At 42.5% G+C, this 12883-nt stretch overlaps 1 protein-coding gene across 2 annotated transcripts in view; it reads left to right on the forward strand.

Moving 5' to 3' along the window:
• Positions 1–12883, forward strand: part of PLEKHM3 (pleckstrin homology domain containing M3) — a 72871-nt gene that overhangs the window by 19931 nt on the left and 40057 nt on the right. For both annotated transcript variants that reach the window (XM_054278062.1, XM_054278063.1), the window contains exon 4: positions 9234–9379. In XM_054278062.1, the coding sequence (XP_054134037.1) occupies positions 9234–9379 (146 nt within the window). The remainder of the gene's footprint in view (positions 1–9233; positions 9380–12883) is intronic.

Below are 12883 nucleotides of genomic sequence, written 5' to 3' on the forward strand. Positions count from 1 at the left end.
TTCTCCTGGAGGTCTGTAAGGAGCAAATATCCCCAGGTGCCCTTCACTATCGTCGTTTCTTTGTCACCTTTCTACAGATGAGGAAGACAAATGGCCTTTGCCCTTGCCTCCTGTTTTTGCATAGGTCCTGTTCTTTTGATGGCTCTCTTCTGTTTCACCTTTTGTTTTCTTTCCCCCTGTCCTTTATTAAAACAGACCTTTTTTTCCAGAGAAGTCAATTCTGTCTGCCAGGAGCTCTAATGGATGTGGGAATTTCTGCCTTTTGGAAAACATGCTCTGCACGCTTTCATTTCTCTGTGTGGCTTTCCTTGCTCCTCTTCTAGGGTGCCTTCTGTCTTTTCCTCCCTGCTTCTCCATGTCTCCTCACTTGCCAAAACCATAAATACTGCTATTAGGGCTTGAATGACTTGGCTGGCTGAGCTCAACACTAGGTGCAGAGAAGCCAGGGTTAGTAAATGTGCTATTTCCTGAGCTTGCAGCCCTGTCAAATGAAGCAGCAGGTGGAGAGCTGTTGTCTTTCAGGGAATCATTCTGCACCGAGTGCTGTGATCCTGTATGTAGCTGGGGGACAGCTCAGTGCAGCATGCACGGGTCATGCAACCTCTGCTCTATCTCAGTCCCTGTTGCAGTAAAAATAAAATTCCTTTTTTTCCCCCCTTAGTGAAAAGATATTATTTCCTAATAGATTGCAAGCCCGCAAGTGTAATTTAAAAACAAAACAAAATAGTCATGTGCAATGTCAACTTTGTTCAACTTCTCAAAAAGCCTTACAGTATTCTCAAATACAGATAGTTGAGAAGCATCCTTGAATTTAGCAAATACTTAGTGAGCGTCATTACACCCAACACTTATTTTGTAGCATGTCACTGAAATAAAAATGCTAGAGGATAAACCTAGAAAATGCAGCACAAACATAAAATACCATAAGGTCCTTTAGAAGGTTTTTAGCACTCCTGTCACATTTTAGTTCTGAATAACCATTGTACTCACCTGTCCAGGGTTTTTAGGCTTTTAGGATTGTGCTTTTTTTAAGTGCTGTATTTGTTTTGTGCTTGGTTTCATTTCAATTGATCTCTTTCTTCCAAGGCTTCAGCAGCTTTTTACCTTCCCTGTATTTGAGACTCTGTAAAATCCCCTAGGAATGTTTTGCACTGTAAAGGTTTTATTGTTTAGGTATCTTCACTTCAGGCTTTAGTCTTCTAGTCTTGTATGTGTCTTTCAGGCCCTATTTCTATTCATTTAAAAGTAAAACTTCCACTGCTAGCAGTGGGATTTCTAAACCAGCTGAGCAGAAAAATACATGGTCTAAGTTAGTATTTGGAAAATGCACCATGTTTAAACAAGGTCACTGACTTGTAGGGGGAGGAGTGGGGGGAGTGTTTCCAAACAAGGGTGACTGGAATGTGTGTAGCAGGGAGCACTTTATTTGCAGTGGACCAACATGTTTCAAAACATGAGTTTGCTGGGCCACAGTGCTTTGCCATATGACAGCTCATTTTGGACAAATATTGGAAGATATCACATACTTGGGTTGATTAAACCTGTTTATCAGTGATCAGTTATGATCACAGAGGCCATTTAATCTTCATTGATAAGATGAGTTCCTCAGTGCCATTCTAGGATGGCATGACTAGAGGAAGTGACAGTGAAAACTGTCAGCTTTGTCTGGTACAAGTTGGGTCCTTCACCCTCCTGGGATTTGGCTGGCACCTCCACAGAGTGAGATTTTCTCCTTCATGGGATTTGGTTTGGAGTTGGCCTGCTGCTGCCTGGAGTGCAGCTTAGATAAGTACTTGATCAGCTCAGTGCCTGTTCTGTGCCCTGATGTGCGCTTTGCAATCAGCTGGGGTTTAACTGGCTTCTTTGTCTCAGCCCTGCAAGAGGAACTGCTGATACAACTGTCCTGGCTGATGAATCTGCATATTCCCCTGGCAGCCTTGAAGGGTGCCTTTTCTGCCTCTGTGGGGAGAGGTGGCTCCATTGCTCTAATCTGTCCCTGTCAACAACTCTGCAGGTTTTCAGTATGTGCTAATTTATTGTACTATTGTGAGCTCACTTCTGCTGGGTATGAACGTGTCTCTACTGTAAGCATAGGCTCTTCTTGGCTGTGCCTTGTTTCTTCCTGGCTTGTGGGTGCCAGGTATGAGTTCCACTACCCTCAAAGAACTCTTGGTTGTCTGGGGACCTTTTTGGTCCATTTGTTGAATGAAACTAGTCTTGAGGGATCTTTTGGCATAGAGTTCAAAGAAAAGAATGCCCAAACCAGGCAATCTAAATTTCCAAGTCTCACCTTTGTTGAGATGGAAAAAAACTACATCTGGACAAAAGGAAGTATTTTTCAGACCTGAAAACTCCCAACACTTATACACCACCCCCATACTCCCCACAGTTCTTTTTTGGAGAACTCAGAGTTTCTTCATGAATTGTGTAAAAGAGAGAGCTTAATTTGTTGGGCTAGCATTTTTTAAACCAGTTAAGCCAGATTTTGCTACTAAAGACCTTACCTTCCCAGAAAAGGGACAGGCATCTCCACAACACCTTCTCTGCTGTTGCAGTTTATACCAGGTTCCTGAATTGGTTTGGGCCATGGCAGCTAATTCAGTTTCCTAAGAAAGCAAAGATTATGTTCCAATGCTGTTTGCACAGTTTTACTCTTGCTCCATAAAATGTGAATCTACCTGGCTATTCTAAGAAAAATTTAACAGAGGAGAAGAGATAGCAGAGATGTGTGCATCTTGCTAGCAACAGAAGCCAGCATCACAGGGAGCCCCTCCTAATGCTGCTGTGGGAAAAAAATCCTGTGAAGTGCACTCTGCATTGTTTGGCATCAGAATGTCCTTGCAGATGTGCAGCCCTGAGAGACAAACACTGAAGGAAAATGGCTGCTTTAGGGTCGGTCCACTGCTGCAAAACTAAGGCATTTGTGTGTGTGTTGGCAAGGTTCTCCCTCTTCTGTCACATGCCAAAGCAGTGTATTATTGCAAAACTATTGCATGTGTATCAAATCAGGGGTAACATAAAAAAAATTACAGAACAAACCAAAAGCCACCTGCTAGGAAGGGTTTAGATTCTCAGTCTGACCTTCTGCAACATCTATACTCTCTGACATGTAGCTGTGCTGTGTAAAACTGGATAGTTCGCGTGCCCGAGGCAGTGCTGTGGTAGTGGTGAGTGACCAAGAAGAAATTCAGCCAAATAGCATTGGTAAAAGTATGTAACCACACTTACTGCACAGTTGTTCTTTCTGTTAAAAGGAGATACAAAACCAGTTGTGTATTCAAACAGAAACGGAGCTGGTTATTCGTAGGTATGCTAATGCTGTATCAAATAAATGAAACTTGGCAAACCAGGTAGCCTTCAGTGTAAGTCAAGGAGTGAGCAGTGCAGGGTAAGTGGCCTTCAAACTAACTGCAGAGCAGAAATGAAAAGTGGGTTAAGTAGAGACTCATGTTGCTAACCTCTTGCTGACCTGGCTGAGGGTGTTGGCAGCAGTATTTGTTCTGATCACACAAATGGCTGGCCTGCTCTTTGCTCTGTTCTCTGGTCTGCCTTCTCAGTATGCAGAACCAAGTATGAATGTAATTGACTCTATAAGTGGGAATGCCATTATTAATTATGCTTACATTATCTCCTCACTTCTAGCTGGCAGGAAGGCTTCAAGAGCTGGCCCAGAGAGTGTGTTCAGTTCCCATTCCTGACCCAAGAGCTGGTGAATTACTGAATCCTACCAATAAGCCATTTCATGGTAGATCCCGTTTCCTTCTGTCAGGGAGCACTTCAGAGTCTCAGCAAAGCACCAGATACTGGAGGGAATAGTCCTGTAAGGGTATGGGGAAAAGAATACCAGATTAGTTTGAAGTGTATGGTGTTACTCCTCAGCACTGTTGTCCTGCGAACACAGGGAAAGATTTGAAAATGTGGCATAGGAGAATGTAAACCGGCCATGTGCTAAAAGGGCCACAAACAACAGCTTATGTGTAAAGTATGTCTTCAAAGCTGTTTGTAATTTCCATAGAGCATATTCTCTGGGAAGAATGTAACTTTGCCACCTCTTAGAATTTGACACAAAAGGTAAAAGAACCTATCTTCTGATGAAACTCAAGTGGGGAAATCCAAGCACATAAAAAACTAGTTTCCAAATGTATAGTTTTGTTGCTTGTCATTTGACACAGCTAGGATTTTAGTTCTCATTTAGTGATGAAATGTTTCTCTTGACTTATATATGTGAAATGAAAGCTTACTTTGACTTTTAAGTTTTGGGGTTATATTTGCAGGCTTTACTATTGGTTTTACTGGGAAGGCAGAATTTAGCTGTTATCTGCAGCATGCCTGTATGCTGTCTTCTACAAAGGACATGTACAATACAGGCATGCAGAATGTTGTGTGTGCACCCATATGTGCTATCACCTGACTTGTTTCCAACATGGGGGATTTTCCTTGGTTGTTCATCTTCACAGAGAAAGTCACAGCTCTGTGCATTCAGCATGAGTGATGTAAAGGGTTTTGGTCACTTCACCTACCCCCAGGCATCTAAATATTGGATGTCTACACCAATCCAGTCTTTGCTGATTGTAGAAAGTCTGGGTGTCTAGGAAATAGTTCCTCTCATGTGCTTTGGAGAGCTGCTCTGAAGCTGGGTGCCTGTGAGACATCTCCAGTAGGGTGGGATGGGTCACTGTCTAGAGTCACAGCCCAGAGCCACCAAGCCTGCCCTGGTAGGCTGTCACCTGAGCTGGAATGTGTAAGACAAGAAGACAGACCTTGTACCTTCAAATGGTGCTAAGGAAGATGGAAAGTCTGTTATTTTAGCATTTAGTCCTGAGCTATAGCTGAAAGCCAAGGTTTCCATTGACTTGGAACAGTTGGACCATCCTTTGGTTGTGTGTACCTTTCCTTATTTCTGGAGAAGGTGATCTAGTTTATAATTCAAGTGGTATGTGTACATTGCTGACAGGATAGGAGTTTTCTATGTTGTTTAGGTAATTATAACTTGATAGGGTCAAACCCACATGGTTTCAACACGGATTTTTTTTTTTACTTTAATCTGTTACAGTTTTATTGTCTTTTTTTCAAGTTCATAAGAAGCTCACAGAAAATGTAAGCAAGGTGAGTAGTGTCAGACTTTGCTTGGAGGTTTGTAAGTTTTTAATTATTTAGTTGAAATAAAATTGCTCTGGAAAGTAATAATGGGGAAAGGACAAAGTGTAATGCAAACCTGGGTAGGCATAAGAGAGAACTGAATTGGATCATTAGTGTATCTTCCTTGTGAATTTGAGTTTTCCCATGGTGGACTGAATTGGAATAGGTGCACAGGAATAAAGGTAAGCAACTGAAGTAATTCTCACCTTATTTCTGTTGATGCTGAGCTGATAGAGCAATGTTGTGTGTCTGATCTAACACTGAAAATTTGTTGCTGTGCTCCTTCTGCTTAGTCTGCTTTATGCCTTTATCAAGCTGAAAGCCTTTTGAAGTCTGTGGATCATTTTCTTTTCTTTGTATTGTATGTTGTTTCTAAATGAATTAGCTTCTAAGCTAATCTGTCACAGATTTAATTATAGCACACAATCACAAGGGACTTGCGTTTTCCTGTTACCAAGCAAGGAACTTTATTGAATAAGGAAAACAGTTGTGTACTTGATTCTAATTTGGTCTTTCACTTTCTCTGTTTCACTGTGGAGCTGCTCCAGTCTTTTCTTGCTAAAAGATTAAAGAGAAAGGTGTCTGGATAAAATGGATAGTTGTGTGTGTCTTCCTTGACCACAAGAGTATGCAGCAACCTGAAAGCGGTGTTTTCCCTGCTTCAGAGAAGAGGAATTGTGTTCAGAGGTCTTGGATTCCTCCTCCATGCTAGTCTACCACCTTAAGTCAAGGAGAGAGTTTTGTTACAACTTTTTAACCTCACCTTCTGTACTGTTTTCTTCCTGAAGGCTTCGCACTTGGACATGAGCCTCTTGATGTTGATACTCCTGTTCTGCTCACAGACATGTTGAGAGAGATTCATCAGTGCCCAAGAGCACTTTCTTGCTGCTGTTTTTTCTAACCCCTATTTTCTTTCCTTGATTCCAAGGCTGTTTTGTTGTATTTTCCATGATGAAAGGTTTGGGATGATTCCTTCCCTCTCTTTGCTAGCAGTGTACCTTACAGCTACACTTCTTCCCTCTGTAGCTTGCTCTATAACATTCTTTAGGGAGGGATGATCTCTTTGCATTAGGCTTGGGGTTTGCCAGACCTTTGTACAAATGCTATATAGATAATACTCTGTGTGAGCATTAGGAATAGGTGAGAGAGATTTGGTGAAAGTTCTGCTGCTTTTTTCTCCCATCCTCTGCAGGGTGCTTTCTCTAGTTATGTAGGCAATTAAATGTTTTCTCTGCAAACATGGTCCCTTCCCAAACCCTAAACTGTCTGTTGAATTGTGTTATGGATCTCAGTGGTGGTCAGCTACATCTGATTGTCCTGCTGGGAGAGCTGCTCAGGGGTTTCAAGCCAGGAATCGGCACTAGCTTTGCTTCTGGCAGACATCATGGCAAGCTGATGTACCTGAATGCCCAGGTGCAAGATTAAGCCAATGGCTATTCCTTCTTCCTCTTCTTTCTCTCTCATTCTTGATCTATTTTTTTCCATCTTAAAAAAACAAAGTAGCATAAGTGGTCTATGCCACAGAAATATGTTTGTCACACTACACCACTTTGAACTGCATAACATCAAAGAAAATCAGTGCTTTGATAACTTGATTTGAAAGGGTTGTAGAAATAGCCATCATTATGAATCACAACAGAGAGGAATGGAAAAGATGGTGATTTTCAAACAGCAGAGCTTGGAAAGTAGGGGAAGATGTAAAGTGGGTGCCAGCGCCACATCATCTAACAAACCCCAGCTACACAACTGTTATGTAGCTTTGCAGAACATATTTTCTTGAGGATATGAAGAGGAATGAAAAATACTAGGTGTAAAGAGGAAATGTGGGCGCAGGAAAGGGTTGTAACAAGGGTGAAAGCAATGCATACTGCTTGGGTAGAAATTTCTTCCACTTCCTCCTCTTCATAAACCACCCTTTCTGAAGATGAAGGGCATGTAAGATTGCTTGCTGAGACTCTCCTCACCCTGAGAGGAGACTTCAGTTCTTAGGGGTTGGATACAGGGAAGAGGAGAGAAGACCCCCAGCATTTCTGTGCTTTGTCACTCCTCTCCTGAGAAAACTGTCTCCATGGACTGGAATGAGTTTCTGGCTCTAGGAGGCCACAAGAAATTAGGCCTTAAAGTGGTTTTCTCAACTGCAAATGTTTTAATCTAGAATTTTGGCAGTTCAAATTGGACTTGTGCTTATTCTTACCTTCAGTGTAACAGACAGGAGTTAGGGCATTAAGACAAGGTAGCAGCCAGTGGAATGCATGGTGCTAGTTAGGTGAAATCAGTATGTCCTGTCCCATCCTCATCCCCAGACTTGTAAGTCTTGGGTAGTGGGGAATGTTTAGAAGGCTTCAATGACGTTGACTTGGGAGACTATTTGCATTCAGACACAGTTTTATCACTAGAACTCATTAATACTTATGTTCTGGTCTTATGAAGAGAAAAGGAGAAGATATGAACACAATTATCTGATATGAACATAATTATCATAACTGACCAGTTCATATGTTTACTTCCCCAAGAGGGCAGGGGAAGGAGGAGATTGAAACAGGATGTGTCTCATACTGATTCACTTGGTAGTGTGTATTGCAGAGAATCAGTGGTCAAGTGGCTCTGGAGTGTGAAAGAGGCAGAAATGAGCCAATTGTGTTGGTTAGATTATTCTAATGATTTTTTTTAGAGCAGAGTGGGACATGGTGACATCATTTGATGTGGGAAAGGAGGAGCTAGGCTTTTGGCTAGAATACCTGACCTGCAATCTTTTCTCAAATCAATGTAACTTCTGCTGAGGAGAAAAGATGCTTTCAGCTGGAGAAGTCACATAATTACACTAAATGAAATTAATTCTATTGACAAAAGCAATCGGTCAGTTGACTTCTATTTGAAAAACTCTTGTTTAACCAATACTTTTGCAGTAAAAGTGATGTACAAAGATTCTGCTACTCAGTATTTCTCACCAGCTGTGCGAGAAACCATCTGAGCATACAGCATGTGCCAGAGTGGAGCTCTGGTGCTCTGGCTGAAACTGTAAATGTCACATGGGGACCCTGGCATTTCAAGGATTCTGTCACGTGAACTGTGTCTAGAGGTGTTGTTAACAACCACAGACATCTTGATGTACCTTACCCAAACATTTTTACCCTCACTTCCTGAGCAGATTGTTGAATGTGACTATGCTGTCTGTCTTCAGCCATCCACTCTAATATCATATGAACCTTTTGGCTCATTTTAGTCACCATTGAAAGACAGAAGTGCCAAGTATGTTGAGTTTTTATGTGTTTTGTGAAAACAGGTGGTCAGATGAAGGAGATGTCTGCATTAGTTCTTTCCAACCAAAGCAGCAGCTTTTGAATACATTGTTTTTCCCCAGGGGCTCCACGCAAGAGGGCATGGGAAGAGGCAAGGGATCTAGCTGTGAAAAAAGTGTCAGGCAGATCTCAGACCTTGTAAGACACGGAGTAATGCAATTGTAAGGAAATAAACCCTGCTGGGAACTGAGCTGTGTCACTACTGCTCGTCAAGAACTACTCATTCTCAGTGTGACTGCTGCTCAGTTATTATTCATGATCTGACCGTGGTTTGCCTTGGCTGTGCTAATTCTGTGGCTGAGTCTTACCTGCCAAGTCAGCATCCCTTCTGGCTGTCAGCAGGAGCTGGCTTGCACCCCTGCAGGCAGGCAGTGCTGGCCCATTCTCTTGTGGGGAAAATGGGAGCTCTCTGGAGGAAGCATACAGTAGAATGTGGCCTGTCTAAGCTTCAGGCCATGGTTTTCAGATGGCCATGGCTTTTAAATGCCCAGTGTCTCACAAGCAAGTCTTCTGCCTTTGTTTCTTGAGAAGTGTGAAGTATCTTTTGACTGCTGTTTGAACTCTTTGTCACACATGCCCAAGTTAGTGTGTGCTTTTTCAGTGCTAGTCCAGGAATACTGGTATTTATGTCTCGATTTTTTTTTTTTTTTAAATGGAATGAGACATGTCTCTAGGGTGCAGTAAATAAAATATTAAAAGGATCTCAAATGGAGGAATACTTTTCTGACTCCATCCTGAAGGTGTATCTCTGGCTTGGTGTACAAACCCAGACTTTTGCTCCTCTTTTTTCTCTAGGCTGTCAGCGCTCCATAGGCTTGTCCAATGGGAAAGCCAAGGTGTGCAGCTACAGTGGATGGTATTACTGCAGCACCTGCCATGTGGATGACAACTTCCTTATCCCTGCACGGCTGGTTCATAACTGGGACACTTCCAAATACAAGGTAATCTCCCTGCAGGCTGCAGTGCTAGCAAGTGAACTGAATAGCTGATGGAAACACAACAGCCTGAAGGCTGCAGGCACTGACTGCTAATACTGTTTCCTTTCTCCCTGTTGACAAACTGAGCCTCACTCTCTCAACAAGACACATTTTCATCACAGTTTCCTTGGCCAGATCTAAGGTGTTCCTCCACCAGAGCAGCCATGCTCCTCCTTCCTGGTGGCATCTTCCTCATCATTGCTTATCTAGCTGTTCAAGGGACAGGTAGCACACAACAACAGCTCTAATTCTTGCAGTTTTTGGAGCCTTGAGGAGTACCTGTTTCATGACCACCAGGGACTAAAGATTGGCACTGCTTACTGAATCCACTAAATTGTGGAAATACCTATAGGAAACTGGCTTACCAAATGCAATGTTTGTGAGGCCCAGTATGTTCTGTCTCTTGGCATGAGCATTTTGAGGACACTAGAAGGACATTGCTGCAGCACTTGATTGAACCAAACAGATGAAAGTAACACAAGAAGAAAATTCTACAGTTGTTCACTTGCCACACAAGAGCTTTTCTAAAACTTTTATAATCTGCTATTTGTTGCTGCCTCGGTGGCTGGTTGCGAGATAAGGGCACTGATTACATGCCTCAAAGCATTATACCAGCAAACACAGTAACAGTGTTGTTTTGCCATCTCAGGCAGTATATGCTGAAAGAAAAACAGACTCATAAGGAATCCAGACCATGCTAGAGCTTCAGACCTAGCAGCCACTGTTAGGAGAGGCTGTTTGATGTTTTGTGTCTGCAAATATTATTATTATTATGTGCTATTTGAAAAGGAAAAAAATAACCAGTAAATGCCCTATTAGGGGAAAAGCAGGTCTCTTGAAGAAAATTTGTCAGATGGGGAGATTATTAAAAGGTGGCCAGAGCCTGCTATCAGGAAAATTATAGTCTTGCTCTGTGAAATGCAAGATTCTTCAAAGTTGCAAAGCTCCAAGGTGTGGAGACAAAAAGCCCTCCTATGCCTAGAAGTTAGGAATATTTAAAAGTTCTTTTTTTGGATGCTTTTACCAAGGACTAAACTTGCTACCACGTGGTAGTATAAGCAGACCTGATATGGGGCTAGTGGATGGTAAGGCAAAGGCCTCGTATCAAGTTGTCAGTAATACTGCCAAGAAAATTAGCTGGGTTTTTTTCTAAACCTGCAGCATAAAAACTATGCTCTAATCTGTTTCCTGTGGTAGAGGCAGCAGAGGCACCAAAAGAAGCAGGACTTTAAAGCTTAAGCATTCATTGAAAACTTAATCTATTGTCATCTCACTGTAATAGTGAGAAATTTCGTTTTGCACTTTTTGTAGACAGAACAGGTATGAGGTGCCTTGGGAACACACGCAAATTCTAAGCAACTGCTTTACCTGTCTTTGTGTGAAAGTGCTCAGAGAGGTGAATTTAAGAAAGGAACACAACCCCTGAGGTAGGAAAAAACAACATCATTCCCAACTATTAGAGCAGGAACTAAGGGAGGGAGGGTGAAGATAAGCACACTGCCCTGCCCCTTGTACGTAGCACAGCACTGCCTGAAAGTGGAGCTTCTGCAGAGGAGGATGTGCTCCTGGCTGCACACCCCAAAGAGGTCCTGCAGGAAATAAGCACATGCCACATTTGATGGTCAGGACTGAGACAGGGCTCCAGGATTCACAAACTGCTTTGTTTTTACACAGTCTGAAATGTGCCTGTCAGTCCACCAAATGGGAAGCAAAATTGAATGAAGAGTTTGCAAACCTGCATTCCTTTCCACTGCCACCTATTCCCCACCTCCTCAGGTGTTTCTGGGGTCTGTCCTGTTTCTGGTAAAGCAAGCACCAAAAAGTACTGTAGGACATGAGCTTTTACAGTGTAACTGTACATGGTTTTCTTTTTATGTTATATGAGCTCAGCAGCTGTAAAATAAGCTGTGGCATCAATTTAGTTTGGAAATTGAGAGGTTCTTGTCTGCTTTTGGTAAGACAGGTCATGAAAATCAGAAACAATGAACGTCTGTAGTGCTGTCTCTTCCCATACCCAGGATCCTGAAAAACAGCAATGCACTTAACATCTGGTAGCACATGGGTAGGAAAAGAAAAATCTTCTTGGCTGCAGTAGAAGCTCTTTGAAAGGACTTGGCAGTTAGACATGTTTCTTCTGTCAAACCAAAGCTGCAGCTCAGTGCCCAGGTTTGCTTTTTTCCCCATGTCTCCTACTGTTTTCATATTTGTATTTTTCATGTGTTTGTGTGAAGGCAAAAGAAAAGAGGCAGTTTTGTGAACACTCCTCCTTCCTTTTGCTTAGGACAAGTGTTTTCTCTGTTTGCATGCAAAGCCCACTAAATATTGCAGCTTGTTTCAGGTGGCTTTCAGCCTGCACAAAATGCCAGACAAACACAGTAGGAAATGAACTCCCTGTGCCAGTAGCTTTCAGGAGAAGCTGACTTATGGTAAATTGAATTTTGATCTGTAAGTTTGCAGACTTTAGAAAGGAAAGGTCTGGAATGTTAGCATCCATCCTTTTATGACATTTAAAGCTGAAATCCTGTTGCACTTTGCATCTTCTCACTCATGGCTGATTTAATAGGACTGTTTTACTGCCCAGTAAAACTGGGGGGCTGTGAGTATGTTAGGATGTATACTAAAATATTGAATTACTGTGACTGCTCAACCCTTCCTGTTTCTAGACTGTGTTTCAGCTTCTTGTAGCATTGCTGTGTTTGGCAATGTGAGTTAATGTTTTACAAGATGTGTGTGCCTGTGTCAGCCATGCAGAGTGGACTGACACCTGTCAGCCAATGATGCTGGGCAAAGCTGCTTTTCCTGCAATCAGCACTCCATGGGTGCATTTTATTGGCAAGGAGAGGGAAAGGTTTGCTTTGCCCTTCTCTTGTTAAAGGCTGCATTCAGACCATGCAGCTGCACAGTAGTGCTTGGTCACCATAGTGCAGGCACATGGCAGAGTCACTCAGGGGACCTCAGTTGTGGCATTGCTTTGTTTCTGTGCTCCTGATGCTTCAGGAGAGATGCCCAGTGTGGGGTTCAGGTGTGCACAGGTGTGAGCGCAGTGTTGGACAGGAACCACCCCCCAGCTCCCAAGACAGCAGGGCAGGTGGGTGAGGAGCCCATCACCTTGACAGAGGCTTAAAGCAAGGAGATAGACAAAGACAGAACTGAGCACCTGATCCTCCTGATGGGAGGAGGTGGTCACTGTGCCAGGCACTCACACACCTCCTCAGGAATCATGGAATACGTCCTTTAATTTGCTCCTTGGTGGAAGAGGACTAACAATTACTATAGATACGGAAGTTGCCAAGGGATTGCTGAGATATTGCAGTCAGATAGTTAATGATTGTAAAAGCAGATTGTTTAACTGCAGTTTTTTAATGCACTGCAATAAGCATAATAAAATATCAATGTTGCTAGTGTTAAAAAACTTGATAAGTTTGGAGTTTATAGAATTTTGTTCTACAAAATCTGAGGTGCTTTTGT

Source organism: Melozone crissalis, unplaced genomic scaffold (genome assembly GCF_028551555.1).
Source record: "Melozone crissalis strain CALT ecotype California unplaced genomic scaffold, PUWL_Pcris_2 ptg000023l_1, whole genome shotgun sequence".
Classification (NCBI taxonomy): Eukaryota; Metazoa; Chordata; class Aves; order Passeriformes; family Passerellidae; genus Melozone; species Melozone crissalis.